A 20750-nucleotide genomic window follows, 5' to 3' on the forward strand; every position below is an offset into this window, starting at 1 on the left:
CGTAGGCATTGCTTCAAGTCCAGTCAAAATCGCTCAACTTTGAGGTCGCACAAGTCTGAAAGGGTCCTTAAACTGACAAGTCCCGAGTGCCAGATTTCTGGTTCCTACATGCACTGCATGTAGAAATTCACTAGCCAACCTCCACATCACCACTGTGCCCTGTGGTGACCTTGAAGAGTCAGCAGGAGGAACCAGTGTACGCAGTGGAAGACGAGGAGATCAATTGTTATGAAGTGGTTTATGAATAACCTCTTAAGCAAAAAGTTTGCTGTTCTGTTGATGTGATATCCAATAGTCCATCTTGGTTTTTCAGGGTGTTTGTCAGCCCGTTGTACATGAAGGTATAGTTTTGACACCTAAACTAGATTGATTTTGCTATTTTCTGATATTTGTTGAGCAAATATATTAGTTTGTTGGTGGCAACTGCAAAAATTATTATTATTTTTTTTTTTTTTTTAACGGGCAACTGCAAACTTGAGCAATCTGCCATATATTAACCACTTCCAGACCTCCCACCGCATGTATACTGTGGCACGGCGGCCCAGCTGCCCAGTAGATGCATGGGGTGCACGCGGGCCACTGGTTCCACTGTGATTGGTCAGAGGGAGCCAATCAGCGGGTCCAGTGGCTGCAATGGCTGCCGGGAAATGCAGATTGGCGAAATGACAGAACGGTGGTCTGCCTGTCACAAAGGAAGAGGGATCTTGCGTTTTTTTAGCATTGATCACTGAATTGGTGCCATTGGTCCCCAAAAAGTGTCGCTTAAGTGTCAGATTTGTCCACCGCAATGTCGCAGTCCCGCTAAAATTCACTGATCGCCAAGATTTTTAAAAACTAGTAGAAACAATAAAAAAAATAGTCCATAAATCTATCCCATAGTTTGTAGATGCTATAACTTATACGCAAACAAATTAATCTACACTTATTAGTATTTTTTTTTTAACCGAAAAATATGTAGTGGAATACATATTAGCCTAAATTGATGAAAAAATTATGATATTTAACTTTTTTTTTTTTTTTTTTTTTTTTGGATGTGTTTTATAGCAATAAGTAAATAATATTTAGTTGTTTTTTTTTTTTTTTTCTGTGATCAAATACCACCAAAAGAAAGCTCTATTTATGGGGGAAAAGGACATCAAGTTTATTTGGGTACAGTGTCACACGACCGTGCAATTGTCAACGAAGTGTCGTATCCCAAAAAATGGCCTGGTCATTAAAGGGATAAAACCTTCCGGATCTGAAGTGGTTAATTTAACTCTGTCTTATGTTGTATTGGTTAGCGGAAATCTCCATGGAAATTGGCAAAGCTACCAGTTTCTGGTTATGTACCGAAGAGGTAGGACCAGGAAAAAGTTTCAGTTCTTCTTTGTACATGGGATGTAGGAACCATAGAAAGCCGTATAGTTGCACCTTGTGTACATGGGCGGTAGGAACCATAGAAAGCTGTATAGTTGCACCTTGTGTACAGGGGAGGTAGGAACCATAGAAAGCCGTATAGTTGCACCTTGTGTACATGGGAGGTAGGAACCATAGAAAGCCATATACAGTGCCTTGCGAAAGTATTCGGCCCCCTTGAACTTTGCGACCTTTTACCACATTTCAGGCTTCACACATAAAGATATAAAACTGTAATTTTTTGTGAAGAATCAACAACAAGTGGGACACAATCATGAAGTGGAACGAAATTTATTGGATACTTCAAACTTTGTTAAATAAAAAAACTGAAAAATTGGGCGTGCAAAGTATTCAGCCCCTTTACTTTCAGTGCAGCAAACTCTCTCCAGAAGTTCAGTGAGGATCTCTGAATGATCCAATGTTGACCTAAATGACTAATGATGATAAATAGAATCCACCTGTGTGTAATCAAGTCTCCGTATAAATGCACCTGCACTGTGATAGTCTCAGAGGTCCGTTTAAAGCGCAGAGAGCATCATGAAGAACAAGGAACACACCAGGCAGGTCCGAGATACTGTTGTGGAGAAGTTTAAAGCCGGATTTGGATACAAAAAGATTTCCCAAGCTTTAAACATCCCAAGGAGCACTGTGCAAGCGATAATATTGAAATGGAAGGATTATCAGACCACTGCAAATCTATGAAGACCTGGCCGTCCCCTTTAAACTTTCAGCTCATACAAGGAGAAGACTGATCAGAGATGCAGCCAAGAGGCCCATGATCACTCTGGATGAACTGCAGAGATCTACAGCTGAGGTGGGAGACTGTCCATAGCACAACAATCAGTCTTATACTGCACAAATCTGGCCTTTATGGAAGAGTGGCAAGAAGAAAGCCATTTCTTAAAGATATCCATAAAAAGTGTCGTTTAAAGTTTGCCACAAGCCACCTGGGAGACACCAAACATGTGGAAGAAGGTGCTCTGGTCAGATGAAACCAAAATTGAGCTTTTTGGCAACAATGCAAAACGTTATGTTTTGCGTAAAAGCAACACAGCTCATCACCCTGAACACACCATCCCCACTGTCAAACATGGTGGTGGCAGCATCATGGTTTGGGCCTGCTTTTCTTCAGCAGGGACAGGGAAGATGGTTTAAATTGATGGGAAGATGGATGGAGCCAAATACAGGACCATTCTGGAAGAAAACCTGATGGAGTCTGCAAAAGACCTGAGACTGGGACGGAGATTTGTCTTCCAACAAGACAATGATCCAAAACATAAAGCAAAATCTACAATGGAATGGTTCACAAATAAACCTATCCAGGTGTTAGAATGGCCAAGTCAAAGTCCAGACCTGAATCCAATCGAGAATCTGTGGAAAGAACTGAAAACTTCTGTTCACAAATGCTCTCCATCCAACCTCACTGAGCTCGAGCTGTTTTGCAAGGAGGAATGGGCAAAAATTTCAGTCTCTCGATGTGCAAAACTGATAGAGACAATCCCCCAATCGACTTACAGCTGTAATCGCAGCAAAAGGTGGCGCTACAAAGTATTAACTTAAGGGGGCTGAATAATTTTGCACGCCCAATTTTTCAGTTTTTTATTTGTTAAAGTTTGAAATATCCAATAAATTTCGTTCCACTTCATGATTGTGTCCCACTTGTTGATTCTTCACAAAATTTTAATTCTAAAGTGACAGTGTAAAAATAAAAGGTAAAATGAATCAGAAAAAAAAAAAAATTAAAGCTCCCCATCCCTCTGAGCTCGTGTGCAGAAGCGAACGCATACCCAAGTCGCGCGATGGTGTTCAAAGCACACGTGAGGTATCCATGTGATCGTTAGAGCGAGATCAATAATTCTAGCCCTAGACCTCCTCTGTAACTCTAAACTGGTAACCTGTGGACATTTTTAAAGCGTCACCTATGGAGATTTTTAAGTACCAATGTTTTGTCGCCATTCCACGAGCATGCGCAATATTGAAGCTTGACATGTTGGATATCTATTGACTTGGCGTAACATTTTCTTTAACATTAAAAAAATATATAATGTTTGGGGGTTCTAAGTAATTTTCCAGCAAAAAATAACGATTTTAACTTTTAATCAAGAAGTGTCAAAAATTGGCCTGGTCCTTAATTGGTTAAAGTAGAACTTTACTTGCTTTAACCACTTGCTTCTTGCTGGAGGCTGCCATTTTGCAGATCCCAAGCCCTCAAACCGCATTGAATCATAAAGTGGAACTAAACCCATTGATTTACCAATTGAAAACTGTTGAATTCATGGAATGGTGGGATTAGGAACTGTCACATTTCTCAACCAAACTGTCAAACAATCAAACGGCTGGAGTCATAACTGATCACATGTGCAGTTGAAGTTTAAACAGAAGGAACTTCATTGGCTGTAATGGATGGGAGGGTTTAATTCTGCTTTAAGACTGTCCGCAGATCGTCTCTACAAACTCAGCAGTGTCTAAAAATGCCTGAAATGGGAGAGCAACTGAGCATGTGCAGAGCAGGGTGAAACTGTGTATTACTGGATTCTGATTCGTATAGACCCTTAGTTTTAATGTTTTACATTAATGTTTTACATAGTTTTACCTGCAAAATGGGCCAGCCTGAATCTATCGATCTAGCTGGACTTAATTTTCTGACTAAAGTTCCACTTTAACTGTTCTTTTGTTTAGGTGTTATTTTGCATTTGTTTGGGTCTACTAAAACATGGAAATGTGTTAACTTTGGTAAAATGGACTGGTGGATTTATTTGAATTCTGCATGATGGTTGGAATGCAGACCTTGTTTAAAGCATCTTTTATTTCCTGTTGCTGGTCCAAAAATCCAAATTAGGCCTAACTAAATAGCTGTGCATTTGGCATGTTTTTGAGATTTGTATATTACTTGGAGTTTCCCATTAATAGTTTAAGGAAGGCCATTGTTGTGTATGGGGTAACCATTCCTCATGACAATGGTGAAATGTCTGTCTTAAAATGTATTGTTATACAGGATTTATATAGCCAAAACAGTGTACGCAGTGCTTTACAATATGAAGGCGGCAGTTCGATTTCAGTACAGAAGAAATAGGAGGGCCCTGCCCATGGAGCTTACACTCTAAAGGGAGTTGAAACCTATAAGCTCTAAAGTGCCTTTTACAGATTTCCTGCTGGATTAGAGCAGGCTGGCCTTGTCTGCTCCAGTGTTTGTCTTTTCTTCATCTTTATGTGGAGGAAAACTGAGCTTAAAGCGGAACCTCCCCCAATAGGGGAAGTTCAGTTTGAACCCCCCCCCCCCTTTGCATTTGGCACTTTTTTTTTTTTTGGGGGGGGGGACTTGGTTTTGACAGGTACCTGCTCCCCCACTTCCAGTCAGATCGCTGTGGCGTTCTGAGTGGAAGTTCGGATTCCCCCAGCAGCCCTCTGGGACCTGTCAGATCCCAGAAAACTGTGGGACCAATCAGATGGTACAGCCGGCTGTGAAGCCATAAGCTGCCGCAGCCAGCTACCCAAACTTAGTATGCTGGTGGCCAAGGTCCAGTGAAGAAACCAGCGGGGTGAGTACACCACTAGACCCAGGGGCAGGTAAATGGGTCTATTAAGACGACAGCTACAGTTTCTATAGCTGCTGACTTTGTTTTTTAAAATATGACTGAAGAAACTCTCTAACTTTTTATGGGCAGGAAGATGTAACGGATGTACATCCTTTTACCTCCGTCCGTAGAGATTAGGTCCAAAAAACTGGAAAATGACTTTCTCTTTTGTTAATTGACGGACACAGCTCCTGATATTCATAACCATTGGGTTATACTGCCTCCTACAGGAGTAGGTCACTAGGCAGAAAAGAATTCTGGCTACACCCGTGGGCAGTCCCAGGGGGTATACTCCTTTTTTGCTATAGCCACACAGTTTGTTTTTTTTCTGCCTAGTGAGTAAGGACCTATTTCCTTACTGGGATCTTTGGTCCTGGCAAATTTTTTTTAGATAGAAAATGTTTTCCTCCTGGATATTTTCCTGTGAGATGTACAGTCAACTGCCGGACCGGGTGACGGGCTGGATAATCTAGGTCCAGTTGTCACCCCACTCTAGCCAGCAAGCGTGCACAGACCTTGCCTCTGGGCTAGGTTGGCCGCAACATAGCAGCACTGAACTGGGCTGGCCTGCTAGATAAACATCTCATGAGGTTGCATATGACCAGGTCTCAGCCCCAGTCGCATCATTCCTCCTGGCCGACACCCCCCCCCCATTTAGATGGAGAGGGGTTCAGTCTGGAGCGGTGCGGTATGGTCAGCAGCTGTCCACCCTCTCCCACTGAAGGGTTTTGGGGTGGACATGGGCCCCTCCTTGGGACAGTCGGACCCCGGGTTTCCCCCCTTCCCTTGCAAAGTCCCTCATCCTGCCCCCCCCTTGCTGGGGCTGTTTGGGGGGTCTGACCACTTTCCTGGGATCGGGGTAGGGCGCTAACTGGCGATGGGGGGGGGGCGGGGGGTTGTACCTGGTGGGGGCTCCTGCCAGGGCCCTCATTCTGCCTGGATCTGTCCTTGAGGCCGGGTCACCCTTCTGGGTCCCTCTGAGCCTCGTGGTGTCACCATTTTAGTTGTAGCCTCTGTTTTCTATACACGGCGGCCATGTTTGTGTAATCCAGCGGCTATTTTATTTTGGTTTGCCATTGGAAATAGCGGCGGCCATGACGATTGAGCCCCGTGGGTGGCGATTTCAGTGGTGGTAGCCCCTCCTCATGCCCTGGTGCTTACTTTTGGATCATTGTACTTTCGGATCGCCGCACGTGTAGTTCAGATTCTCCTGATGGCTGCAGGTGCCTGTTTCTGTGGGTGGTGAGTCGGGTGGGGTCCCTCTCACTCTTTGCTGAGGATCGCTTGGTGCTTTGTGCCTGGCGACCGGGTGGTGCTGCCAGTGCGGTTGGGGTTGTCCCTTAGCAGTGTTTTACACTTTTTGTGGGGTCCCCCTGGTAACTCATGGAGCCTTTGGAGCATGTTTCCCCACCTGATCCCCTCTCTGAGGCTGTGGGGTCCTTTGGGTCCCAACCATCCATCCATGCACTGATAGCGGTTCTGGAGTACTTTGTGTCCCAAGTGAAGGTTGCTTGCGAGCGATGGGCTAGTAAAAAGCGCCCCCTCCTTCCCTTGCCACATCGGTCTCATCAGATCCTGAATCTGCTTTGGCCGCTGTGGACGTGGGTCACCCTGCTAGGTTTACAACCACGCACCTGAAATCCTCTGATAGTGTGGAGGATTCCTCCAAGTCTGTGGCCGCACACGAAAAGGTGCTGGTGGATGCACTGATTGTATTGGTACATGAAACTCTGAAGATGGAGGACGCAGCTGAAGATTTAGGACGCTGCTGAAGCTGCGACGGAGGTGCAGGTGCCCTTTGGCACTCGCAAGCCATCCAATGCTGCAAAGGTGTTTCCTTTCCCTGCCTATTTTGACAGAATTGTCGCTAAAGAGTGGGGGATGACCAAAAGCGTTCCTCGTGTGGTCTCTAAGCGCTTTACTTGGTGTTAACCCCTATGAGGAGTCTCTATGAGGAGTCTCTTCTTAAGAAGTGGCTTGTGCCACCGGTAGTGGACCCTCCAGTTTCCAGATTAAACAAGGCTACCATGATTCGGTTGAAGAGTCCCCGGCCTTAAAGGATCCCACTGACCAGAAGGCGGAGGCTGTGGCCCGCACTGTGTACACTCTGGCTGGTTCTGCAATGAGGCCGGTATTCACCATTGCCCTAGTCTCGCAAACTCTGACTGAGTGGGCTAAGCTCCTACACCGTGAACTGGAGGGGAAACCGCTCACCCTGCCTTTGCCGAGCTGGCAGACCCAGCTGGTCCAGGGGCTTCAGTTTCTGTGATGCTTCGTTGGATGCGGCTCGCCTGTTTTGGCAGTGGTCATTCGGTGGGTCTTTTGGTTCAAGTGCTGTTCTGTGGATCAGACTTCAAAAAAGGCCTCGACTGATCTTCCTTTTCAAGAAGATCGCCTGCTTAGAGCGACCCCGGATGACAGCATTAAGGGTCTCACAGGGGGGGAGGCAGAGTACTTTTCTTCCACAGACTACTAAGGGCAAGGAACCTCATCGTAGAGGTGGGCCTTCCTTTTCATCTCGTACGTTTTTTCATCCCTCAGGCTTGAAAACTTAGAGGGCCTCTTCTGGAGGATCAAAACGATCCTGGTTTGGCAAGCCAAGATTGGGCTTCTCCAGACCCGTGGACAAGGCTCCTTCTGCATGAAGGTGCGCCCTCACCCGCATCGGGGGTGGGACGTCTTCGCTGGTTTCCGGACCCGTGGACCTCCCACGTGCAAGACAACAATGGGTCCACAAAGTCGTTCGGTCTGGCTACAAGATTGTTTTGCTCTTGTCCCCTGGCAAGGCTTTTTCCTTCCAACTTGCGCCTGTCCCCAGACCGCTTGCAGGGCCTGTTTGGGGCAGTACAAGACCTGTTCCTTCAAGAGGTGATTGTCCCAATTCCGACCTCGGTACGTTTTCAGGGTTTTTACTCAAACCTGTTCACAGTTCCCAGGAAGGAAGGCAAAGTGCGTCCAATCCTAGACCTTAAGGCGCTAAACTGCTTCCTGTGGGTACAGAAGTTCAGAATGGAGTCCATTCGAACGGTGGTGGCATCCCTGCATCAGGGGGATTTCCTCGCCTCTATGGATATCAAGGATGCCTACCTTCACATTCCAATATGTGCCAGTCACCATAGTTTTCCCCGCTTTGCTGTGAGAGAGGAGCATTATCAGTTTGTGGCGTTGCTGCCCAGCAATAAACCAACATTGATGAGCTTTGTTCAGATCTGCCTGAAAAAACTAATGGCGGGATGGATCAGGACAGCTGTCTACCGGCTGGGTCCAAGATGGTTACAGGCAAATAGATTTTGCTTAACATGACCATGCATTTATATATTGACCAGCAACTTAAACTGCGCAGGATTACCTGTTTGGATGCTAATTAGATTATTTTGGGTAGGACATCATACTGCATACGTGTTGGCAATCAATGCAGAGATTGTCCAATCGCTTGTGTGGCCAGCTTGAAATGTATCTGTTTGATAGGCAATCATTAACAATAGGTGTATAATATGGACAGCTATGTAAACAATCCATTAAGTGCAACTACATATTGGTTTTTAGTATTATGGCAGATGTTCAGAAGAGAATGCTGACCGCTCTTGCTGATTTAAAAAATAATCGAAAAATCGCTGCACTCAGGTTGGTAATGCATATAAACAGTTAGCATGAAAGGCTCATGATTTTAAACCCATAAAATGTGTATCAAAATTGCAGCGCTAAAAAAAAACGATTAATTCATCAATAACATTAAATAGTTAAAGAAGACTGTGAAAAGCAAATTAATTCTAAAAACAGATTTCAAATTATCCTCTTTAAAAAAAAAAAAATAAAACACCAAATGTCTACTGATTTCCATAAGAAAATCCAAGAAAGTGCATTTGCAGTAAAGGTATACAAAGTTTTTATGATGACTCCAAAGAAAATAGCAGCCAAGTGTTCAAGAACTAATCCATGCACCTGTGATCCAAGAAGATAAGCATATGCTGCTTACCAGATCCCAATGACCCATTACATGCAGGAAATAATCATGTCCCGCTTCAGAGGTTAAAGTGATACTAAACACACACTGTTCAATTTATATCGTCCCTTCTATTTCTGTATATGCAAGACGTAACTGTTGTTTTTTTAGGAAAAAAAAAAAAAACTTCTTTACCTTTTTCCTAATTGATATACAGCTGCCACGTGACCCAGCTCTCTCCCAGCCTATATGCAGGGAAACCTAAACAGGAGGAGCTTCTAGTCCTCTGCCACTGGTCACATGTTTAAAATAAAACCGTCTTTGGAATATGGCGTAAAAATAAATATCAAACGTTTTTTAAATTGGCATACAAATATTTATTAGAAATCAAATCTTTTATGTGTCACGCCCCTTCAGCCTGTGTCTTAGAATAAGAGGGAGGTGAAGCCTCCATTTATCCACATGTAATATCCCATCCCCATTGTGTTTAGTTAATGGGCATGAAGGAGGTGAGAGAGAGAGTGGGCAGTCTGCCACACTGCAATACACCCCCATGTGTGACTACAGTCATGTGGGCTTCTCTGATGTGATGGGTAGGAAATGCTCAGCATAGAAACTCACTGTAAACTGAACATTTTCAGAGTTGCCACTACATCTGCAAAATTACTTGCTGAATTGGGGACATGAACAGCATGTAGAAAGAGCCGGATCAACCAGGTATTTTGCAGAATGCAGAAAACGATTCTCATAGTGACTGAGTGTGAATAACATGTAATACAACATTTGATCATTTTTTATGATGTGGGTTTAATGACCGTTTAAGACTTACACTGGATAAAGATCTCCTCCATAAATTCAATTTGGGACAGGATATCACAGCGTCACTCAGTCAAAGAATAGAAAGCGATTCCATAGCGTGAAACTGTATGGATTGTAACTATCCCACAAAACCTGCAGGTCATTCATTTGTGTTGTGGAGGGGCAGGACAGTACCTCCTTTGGGGGTGAAACTGAGGGTCTTGGCCTGGTGTAGGTCGAAAAAAAAAAGACCTCTATGGAGTTAAAAGATCCTCTGAAACCTGCACCCCTAGCTTTTGTAAATCGCTTCCTCATACTTTGGGCGATAAGGTGACTCGGGGTGGGGGGCCAGGTTGGACCCAGAATTGACTGACAGCAATGCCTGGCTGTGACCTCTCCGGGCACCGTTCTCCCTTATAACAATCAGATCATGGATGCTCTTATTTTTTTTTATGGGAATTAGTGGACATTTGGCTTTTTTTTTAATTTTTTGAGAAAGTAGATGATTTGCAATCTGTTAGGATTACCTTTCTTTTCAAAATCTTTAACTATTTCATGTTTTTATGGAAAATATATATTTAGAGGCCTATGGCCTTTAATGGTACCTACATGGACAACGACACAGGGATAGTCAAAAATATAATTTTTATTACAACAAATTGGTAAAGCATGCACCATATTTTCTCAACATGTTTCAAGGTCATATCTGCTTCCTTAGGAGTATTTTGGAGAGAAAAACTTTCTATATATATATATATATATATATATATATATATATATATAAAGGCTATAACAATCATAATAATGGTAGAGAACACTACAGAATGAGTGAATAATATATTTGGACATGAAGAGTTATGCAAAAATATACCCAACACCCAGAGAAAATGACAGTATGTAGAACGCTAAATCTATTTAATGTTATTGATGAATTAATCATTTTTTAGCGCTGCTGTCACTGATTTAGCTTCTAAATGGCAATAGCGTACGCATTTGCCATTTTCTTAAAACAGCAAGCAGGTAAACAGCCAAAGGTGTGGTTAAAAATGACTTTTAGGTTACAATAAACGCATACTACGCTCTGAAAACACGCACACAAGTTTCTAGCTAAATCCCTGCTCTCTGGATGCCAATGTTTTATCTGCAGAGGAGTTGATAATCCGGGCTTTGTAGCACATTGTCGTGTTTTGTGCAGGTGTTCAAAGTATTATCGAGCCACTCAAAGGTCACGCTTTGAAACGGAGACCTGGATTTATGTAATATTCAGATCAGGGCAGGCTATAGACACCAGGGATTCTGTGAATTCGTCGGGAATACATCCAATCAAGGGTGGATTTGCAGGGGAATTATGAAGCCTTGTCCTTTTCTGTTGTCACTTTTTTTTTTTTCTCCAGGCAGTTCACGCACCAAGACACTCCTGGAGCCAATCTGCAGAGAGATGACTTTTACACTTCATCATTTTGTTTTCGATACTCTCTGTAGTGGCAACGGTCAGCGTTGACACCCTGTGGGGTGCTGGCTATGAGAAAGCCAGCTTGTGTGTCCAATGCACAAGTCTGAATACGAGCAGGGTTCGTATTATAATTACTTTTTTTGCAGAGTCCGTGCTTCTCTTGCTTGTACTGTATTTTGTTTGACTCCTGGGACATTTTTATAGCAAAACGCCTGAGAAATACTGAATCGTCAGTCTATGCGTACTGCTACTGTAAGCAGCTCCACAGGAGAGTACGTTCTGTAACATTTTTGAAAACCTCACAATACGACAGCATATCATTTCTCAACGCAATATAGGAAGTGTCCTTCTTTTTCTCTGGCGGCGGTTTCAGAATTGACACATCAAGCCTGTGGAATTAGTATAAATTTGAGAAAAGTGTCCCGATAAGCACCAACATTTATCACTTTATTTTTTTTCCCCGGCGCTTGCCGGTGATTCTTGCTTCATTGAATGCATAATGCAGCAAAACAGTCAAAAAAAAAATAAAAAATCATTATCCAACATAAAAAGAGGAGCAAAACAGAAGGTGCCAGCTGGAAAAGAAAAGAAGCTGGCTTTAAATGTCCTTTCTCTTCTTTGTTTTTTTTCTTCAAATATATTTTTGTTTTTTGTTTTCCTTTTTATAGAAGGGGTGGGGAGATAGTTGAATATTTTTGTTTTCCTTTTTATAGAACTTTATCTACTATTATGATGCACTCTGAAATAGGTACTGGTTAAATATCATTAATGGTCGGTCAGGGAATGAAACCCCCTTAGATTTCTGCACCTTTATTTTAGGGCTCCCACCCCAAAAGAATCTCCATTTTGAAAATACGGCACATCCTCATCGCAGTCTGAAGTCTTGTGGTCCTCAAGTGGAAACAAACTAAGACACCCACACAGATAGATCTGTACTCCCGTGTAAATGATGCTCATCTCATGGAGAAGCTTGTAGCATGATGGCATAGTCTTGTGGACCAACATTAAATAAATTAGGACCCTTGGCCATCCGTTTAGAATACATTTATAACTATATGAAACATAATAACTTTGCACTTGAGACTGATCCCCTCCCCCAAACTCGTTATCTTTCCAAACCGCATTCCCTTCCTCTCTCATCTCCCTTTAAAATACGAACGCCGACCATACAAGGTTTGAATCTTGGGCATACAAACTATTAATGGGCAGGCTGAATTTACCAAGTTGATAGATCAACTTGGGTACAACCAGCCTGCCGGATTCTCTTGCAATCATCGCTAGTGGCTGCTATAGCTGCTAGCGATAATCAGTCTTCTCCTGGTTGAGACTGCTTCCCCCGCTGGTAGACTATTGCTGATGTCCCTTTCAGCGCTCTGTGTGGATGATGGAATCTTTCAAATTTATTTCATGCAACCCAGGGTTGAAGAGAAAAAGTTTGCACCGTGTATAGCAAGCCCTACTTTACATTGCTCACCACTACTTTGACATTTTTAAAAGTCAGTTTCTTCAAACAGACCTTTCACCCTCAATAATATGTCAATAATATGTCCATATGATAAAATAGGTTTCTCTTTAAGAGTCGGTTCACACTATGGCGACACGACTCTGTACTACTTCGGGGGCGGCATGTGAAGTCCAGTGCACCGCGACTTGCACGGACTTCATATAATGTCTATGCAAGTCGCTTCGAGGTCGCCCCGAAGTAGTACAGGACCCTTTTTCTAAGTCGGAGCGTCTTGTGTCGCTCCTATTAGAACGGGTCCTGTAGCAGTCAATGGACCGCGACTTGTCAGGCTGACAAGTCGCGCTGGTGTGAATCGAGTCTAAATCCATATTTATCACCTTTATTGGAAACTCTATAGCTTTAGCAATATACCCCTATGGTTATAAAATTTACTTCTGTGTTCTAAAAAATCTATTTTTTTTTCCAATAAAAAGACAATTATGTAAAAAAAAATACCTTTAAGTCTCCCAGGAAAAATTAAAAATTTGTTTGTGTAAAACAATAAAATGTTCCAGAAACAGAAGAGCGGGAGTTGCATAGTATTATAATATAATAAATATAGTTATTAAAGTTCAATATATTTGATATACTGTATTTAGATCTTGTGAAAGGATATTTAGCTAGTAAATGTTATTTTTAATTGGCGATATATTCAATAAAAAGTATTAAGTATATGCAGGAGACCTAATAAATGAAAGCAAGGGACAAAAGGGAATGATAGAATGGACACATTAACTGATTAATGAATCTTTACTGAAAGCCGTTTAATGCAAAAGATCTTTTGTTGCTGGAAATTTGCTTTTGTTGATGTTTTTGATTTTAACATGCATATCTAAGGATATAGTCACACGTCAGGCCAATTCAGACTTAATAGATGCCGATTTTCGTCTTGATTAAGGGAAACATGCCCACAACCATCTCCCATTCTTCTTAGCAATGCTTGCAGCATTTGTTTCTAGTCCTTTTTTCTTGTTTTGTCACGATCCCTTGCAGAAGACTTATAAACGACTAACAATGGAGTTAGATGACATTTAAAAGTAAAAAAAAAATAGTCTGTCTTTTGGTAACGTTGGATATTTAATAGCTGTGATGGAAAATCCGCTGTGCAAACTGTTGGCGCTATATAAATCCTGTATAATAATAATAATCTATTTTAATTTCTTCAGTAAATGATGTATATGTTTTATGTACGGTGATAAGATCAACTTTAATACTTGCGTTTGCCTGTGTTATAAAACTTCTATTTTGAAGGCTTTGTGCTGTTAATAAGAATTGTCATTGTGCCCACTCTTTTTAGCGACCAGTGCAGCCTTTGGGGCAGACAGGAAAAAGGTCAAAGGTATAGTAGCTGTCTTTATTGCTGGCATGCTATATGGTTTTTGTGTGCAGTTTCGGCATTAATGCACCGTTTTTTATTATTTTTTTTTTTCCCTTGCGTTTTGTTGCCTGCGGTAATCATTCTACTTTTTAGTGTATGGAGTGTTTTTTTAGTTTGTTTGTTTTGTTGTTTTTTTGTTTTTTTTCTTTTTTTGCCTGTGCTATTTTTGTTATGCAATTGAAACGCTTCTGGACTTTGTCAAGCTGAATGCAGTTTGCTCTGTAGCCTGAAGCTTCACTGCTCCTGACCTGCAGTTCTGTTGTAAATTGACTTTCTTTAGTCGAGTTCAAAGTTAAAGCTAGTTCGAAGCCTGGCGGTTTGTGAAGAGTCTCCTCCACCCTCCACAGCTGACAGCCCGCTGGATATACAGGTAATAAACTACCCTAAAAAGCATGTGCGGTTTAGTGTTCCCACTTTTGTTACACAGTAAAGAAGCACTCCTGTTTAATATTGCTTAGAGTATTGTATTTACGAGAGCGAAGTTCAACCTTAATTAGTGTGCCCCAGTAAAATCCCTTTCTTTATTCACAGTTGTACTCCCCAAATGAGGTAGGAGGTATAAGCAACTGAAATATTGCTGAAGGTAGTTGCTACACAGGTTGACCAACATGGCAGCCCCAGTTCCTATACTATGGTGCATGTGGGTGTACCCAGTGTTAACCTATCTAACTGTATAGCTGATGTATGTGAAATATTGCCTGCATTATGTATCTCCTCCGTCATTCAGGGTGTTTAGGGATTGGATTGGCTGGTCATTAGGCAGTGGGGTTTTTGATACCTGCCAACACTTCCCAAAGGTCAACAAGTGAAGTGGCCAGCCATAGCTAAGCAAAGCTGTGCTTCAGCCAAGACGATCACAGGCCTTCCTTTCCACGTCACTGTAATAAATCATTTTGGGTGGAGAAAGTCTTCAAACTGGTGGACTTAACCAGTGTTTTATGGGCAACATAAAAAATAACTATCCTTTAGGGGTAATTATGAAATTAAGTAACCTAAAAAAAAAATCCTATAGCGCAAGGGTCACAGTGCTCTTATTTGCTTTGGCCTTTACTGTTAACTAAACTGATAACTAAAAAAGCTGATGGCCTTCTGTAAAACCTAGGCTCCACTGAAAAAAATCACATCCCAATTCCATCCACTGTAAGTCAAATGGTGCCACCCTCGACCACCCCCCCCACCCTCACCCTCATTAATGCACTTAACTGCCTGTTCTGTCTTCAGTCATGTCAGATAACTCGCTGACTCCTACGGTGTTGCTCCCTTGCTAACTGAAACGCTACAGAATCTGTCTTGAGAGAGGAGCAAAATGTCGCTAAATGAGTAATGAGGGAGCAGATGAGCTTTGTTTTTTTCTGCTCTCCTGATAACGCCACATCTTTTGAGCTGCATTTTTCTACACACCACCACAAATGTGATGTGAACAAGTCCCATAGAAAACCCAATGTTTTCTATGGCCCCTGTTCACCTCAGACGTGCAGTTTGTGTTCAGAAAAACACAGCCAAAGACACCTAGGGGTTGATTTGACTTTTTTTTTTATCGTACATCATGGAACATGGAGCAGGCTATGTACACTACTATCTGGGTTTTGCGCCACCTATAGATGGACACTGGCAGACCAAAAAAAATTGACAAAGTCCCCCTCTATATAATCCCATCCCATACAGTAAGTGTCTTGAAGGTGATGGGCATGGTTGTTAAGCGCTCCCTAAGTTTTTATGGTCCCAAGCCAATTTGCTTGACAATTAGGGGACTGGTCTATCGGATTCTTTTGGATGGCTAAATTAAATGGTACCCGAGCCTTGCAAAGAAGACAGAAGACTCTGTAAAGTTTTGCCTGTAATGCAGTCCTTTTTGGGCGCTGGACCCTGCGGAATGGAATTCTGGGTACTACAGAACTAAGGCAATTCAGGCAGGGTGCTGTACCGGTCCAAGGGAGTGGACCCTTCTAATGAAAAAGGGTACCCAGTCCTTAGGTGACAAAGCCCGCCATTATAGGTAAATTTTGGACCCCTGACTTGTGTCAGAGTCCTGCAGCAGTTTTGCTGTGTAGCTCCTGTTTATCAGGAGCATGTTATGTTACTTTCTCCCTTGCAACATGTCTGGCTGTCTTTTTTTTTTTTTTTTTCTTTTCTTTTGAAATAAGATTGTGCCTTCCCTCTTCAGCCACTAGAGGGCGTTTCAGAAAGTGGACTAGCTCTGCACCCGGTTTGTCCTGGGTCTCTGCATGCATCTCATTTTCCTCCCACTTGTCAGGCTCACTGGCACTCGTGTTCCGTGAGCGCACACGCATGAAACGTGCATGTGGCAATGCAGCGCATGCCCAGTGATATCAGGAAGCCACGGGGGCCGGATCAGTGAGGTGTCTGACGACGGGAGGGCTGAGACTGCATGAAAGGACACAGAGCAGTCTATTCCTTTTAGGGCACATAAATCCTGGATGCTGGCAGCTTCACATTTATGTTTTGCATAGTTTGTGAGACTATAATACATGCTTGATGCTGAATTAAGAGTCTTGCAGGGGGAATATTGTGGGGACTTGTGTGCATACAAGCCCAGCTACTTTCACTTTATAGCAAGCTTTGTCTTCCAGAAAGCAGAGTAGGGGGAGCACGTTCCACCAGCAGGCCCTGAAGAAGGTAGTGTAGCTCTATTGTAATAATTCCCCTGGAAGACCAGAGGCAACCAGGCAATCTGGACCCTGCTGCTTGTCTGGCTTTGTGGCTACTACCAGCGCATCTGCCTCTGCATATGTTACTAAGAACGATCTATCCTCAGCTCTGGCTGGTTTAGAAAATAAAATGGCTGGTAGGATTGCTTCAGTCACACTGGGTGGTAAAAAGCATGAGCAATCCCCCTACCCTAATCCTCCTGTGTTGGAGCAAGAATGGGTTGACGAGTTGGAAGGTGTAATAATAATCTAGCTAATGCTCAGGCAGAATACTCTGCCTCTGCAGAATCAGGGATTGAAGCTGCTCAGATTTTGTCAGCTTCCCAGTCGCAAAAACTTCTTATCCACTCTTACAGAGATGGTTAGTTCTGCATTTAAGTTACCTTCTGTAAAAATCTGAGACCCTTTTGTTTCTCTTTGAGGTCTATAAGGCGCAGGCTTTTCCGTTTCACCCACTATTAGAGCAAATGGTGTATTCTGGTTGGGAGCACCCAGACAGAATTTTTGTTCCTCCCAAAAGGTTCTCCTTATATCCTATGGAGGAAAAGGTTGTAAAGCAAATGGAGCATGCCAGCTGTGGATGCAGTGGTATAGTCCTTGAATAAGAGTTTAACCTGTCCGGTGGATAATGCACAGGTCTTTAAAGACTCTGATGTAATTGGAGTCACTATTAAGGGCTTAATTTTTTCGTCCTCGTTCTGCCATTCAGCCCGCAGTTGCAGCAATTGGAGTTTGTCAGTTCATAAAGGATTAGGTTAAACGTGTAATAGGTCTAGTCAGGAGGATGATTCTGCTGAGGATATGGTAGATTTGTCTTGGGCTTTGTGCTTTGCTGTAGATGCCCTTCAAGACGCAATATAGCAAATCTCCCGGTTTGCCTTGTCTGTGCATATATGCAGAATTTTGTGGTTGAAAAATTGGTCGGCTGAACTGCCTTGCCAAAGGTTGTTAGCTGGCTTTCCCTTTCAGAGAGAATGATTTGGTGAAGATCTGGATAAATATATCCATAAAATCACCTGGGGAAAGAGTTCTCCTATTCCCCTTAAGAGGAAGGTCATGCAGCCTTCATTTAAGAGCTCGGGACTGCTTCTTCAAATTTTTCAGCCCCTAGGAAGTTTCAGCAACAGCAGGCAAATAGGGCCAGAGACAAGCCTCAAAATCAGGGCCAGAAAAGGCCTTTGGTCCAGAAATCCTCTAAGGCTGGTGCCAAGCTCTCCTTTTGAAGAGACGCTCCCACCCACTCGGGTGGTGGGGAAGGCTGCTGTACTTTGCGAAAGTTTTGGAAACACTGGTTTATAACAAGTGGGTCAACTCCACTGTGTCTCGAGGATACAGGCTGGAATTACGAGCCTCTCTTCCTCATCAGTTTTTAAGACCCAGCGTTCTCTCAGATCCTCTATAAAGAAAAAAAAAAAAGAGCTTACAGTTTCAGACACTAGACTACTTGAGGCTTCAAGGGGGGATTTTAGAGGTGGGTACATGATTCTACTCAAATCTGTTCACGGTTCCAAAAAACGAACGGGGGCATAAGGCCTATCGTGGACCCTAAAGGCTTTGAACCATTGTCTTTCAGTTCGGTCCTTTTGAATGGAATCAATCCACTCCAGGTAGGAGACTTTTCTTGCATCCAAAGACCTAAGGGATGCATACCTACTATACATGTTCCAATCTTTTAACCTCATCAAAGGTTTTTGCGTTGTGCGATAGAAGATCGTCCTTTCCAAATTTGTGGCGCTGCCCCTCGGGCTTGCAACAGCTCCCCCATTCTTCAAAAAATCTCTGGCACTAGTATTGGGCCTTCTAATGTGTCAAGGGATCTTGATCTTGGGTTATCTAGACAACATCTTGCTCAGGGATCAGCCTCTGCATGGTCTGAAACAGAGCGTAGCTCTCACAGTTCAATTCTTGGAATACCTGGGCTGGATCATAAATGTCAGTCGGCTTTGTAATCAGTTCAGTGTCTGAAGTACTTAGGACTAGTTCAAAACCCGGCCCAAACAAAGCTTTTTCTCCCTTCAAGAAAGGTCTATGCCTTGAAGGTTCAATTTTGGCAGGTGAGGGACAAAAGGCACCCCTGTCTTTATCCCCCCAAGTTTTGGCTGAGCCGCAGTTGGTTGTTGATCTAAATCTGATGCAGGGGAAATCTTTTCTTCCTGTAGTTTGGAAAATAGTTTTTTTCCATCAATGTGCTAGAGCGGCAGGCAGTGCGTCTGGCTCGAACGGTCCGGACAGTCAGATTACAGGATTACCCAATAAGGGTTCAGTCTGACCATGCCACAGCAGTAGCTTATGTCAACCACCAAGGAGGCACCAAGAGCCGCTTGGCTCAGGAGATGAGCCAGGTGCTAACTTTGGCAGAGAAGCATGTGCCGGTTCTGTCTGCAGTTTTTCTGGGGGTGGAGAACTGGAAGGCAAACTATCTCAGCCGCCAGCAAATAAACCCAGGGGAAAAGTCTCTCTTCACCCTGAGGTGTTGTTGCAGATCTGCAAGCGGTGGGGGACGCCGGCTGTAGATCTGTTGGCATTCAGGTTCAACAAGGTGCAACTGTTTGTGTCTAGAGCAAAGAATCCTCTCAAGATCAGAGTATATGCTCTGGTAGTTTCTTGGACCCAGTTCTCTCTAATCCTCTGCATTCCCCCCCCAGTTCCTCTATTGCCACATCTCTTAGGCAAGATACGGGGAGAAGTAGTTTTGGTCATTCTAGTGGCTCTAGCCACAGAAGGGCTTTGTACACAAAGATAGTAACATTGGTGGTAGATGGTCTGGACGCTTCCGGTCCGTTCCAATCTACTATCCCAAGGACCTATCTTCTACCCCAATTTACACTCGCTAAATTTGATGGCATGGCTATTGAGGCTAGGGTTCTAGGAGATCATGGCATCTCGAGACCAGTGATGTCTGCTCTGGTGAATGCCAGGAAGGTGGTTACAAGGAAGATATATCATAGGGTTTGGAAGGCATGCATTGCTTGGTGTGAGACCAGAAGATGGCATCCTTAAAAATTCATGCTTGGGAGAGTCCTCTCCTATTTTTCAGTCTGGCGTAAAGATGAATCTAGCCTTGGGAACAATTAGGGGGCAGATCTCAGCATTAGCTATATTCTTCCAAAGACCCTTGGCATCACACTCTTTGATCATTACTTTTATTCAGGGTTGAACCTGTTTGTACCTCCTGTCAGGTTACATCTGTGTTCTTGGGATCTAAATTTGGTTTTGTTGGTGCTACAGAGACAGCCCTTTAAGCCTATTCAGGATATTTGGTTGGTCCTTTTGGACACGTAAGCTAGCTTGTCTGTGATAACTTCGCTAGAGGGGTGTCTGAATTGGCCGCTCTTTCTTGTAGAGAGCCATATTTAATCCTTTACCATGATAAGGTGGTGCTACGACCTCTTCGGTCCTTTTTGCCTAAGGTCGTTTCTGCTTTTCATTTAAATCAGGACATTGTAAAACCATATTTATCCCATCTTTGATCAGTGGAAGAAAACCGACTACACTCTATGTGGCATGGGCCGTCAGAGTCTATCGGAAAAGATCTGCAGGTATCGGGTGTTCTGATGCTTTTTTGTTTTGCCAGGAGGACCCAAAAAAGATTAAACGGCCTCCAAAGCATCCATTTCCCCATTGTATTCGACGATTGATAATTCAGGCCTATGGCCTGAGGGCTAAAGCTCCTCCCTTCAGGGTAAGTGCTCATTCCAATAGGGGTATAGGAACCTGCTGGGCATTTCGCCGTGAGGCATCTATAGCTCAGATTAGTAGGACCGACACCTGGCATTCAGTACATACGTTTACAAAATGTTATCACGTATATGTTAGAGCAGCAGGGGATTCCGCTTTTGGCCATAGTGTGGTACAGGCTGCTGTATAAGACTGATGGGGTTTTTTTTTTTTTTTCCTGGTCTCCTTCCCCCTCTCTCTATCTCTCTCTCTCTCTATATCTCTCTCTCTCTCTCTCTATATCTCTCTCTCTCTATATCTCTCTCTCTCTCTCTATATCTCTCTCTCTCTTTATATCTCTCTCTCTCTCTCTCTATC

The 20750-nt window shown here is 43.2% G+C and overlaps 1 protein-coding gene across 8 annotated transcripts in view; it reads left to right on the plus strand.

Moving 5' to 3' along the window:
• The window catches only part of R3HDM1 (R3H domain containing 1), a 277140-nt gene that overhangs the window by 146376 nt on the left and 110014 nt on the right, over positions 1–20750 (plus strand). For 7 of the 8 annotated variants that reach the window (XM_082261129.1, XM_082261127.1, XM_082261128.1 and 4 more), the window contains exons 4-5: positions 13966–14007; positions 14327–14416. The exons of the other annotated variant lie outside the window; for it this stretch is intronic. In XM_082261129.1, coding sequence (XP_082117255.1) covers positions 13966–14007; positions 14327–14416 — 132 coding nt within the window. The remainder of the gene's footprint in view (positions 1–13965; positions 14008–14326; positions 14417–20750) is intronic. 8 annotated transcript variants of the gene reach the window in all.

Source organism: Pelophylax lessonae, assembly GCF_965119305.1.
Source record: "Pelophylax lessonae genome assembly, chromosome: 6".
Taxonomy (NCBI): Eukaryota; Metazoa; Chordata; class Amphibia; order Anura; family Ranidae; genus Pelophylax; species Pelophylax lessonae.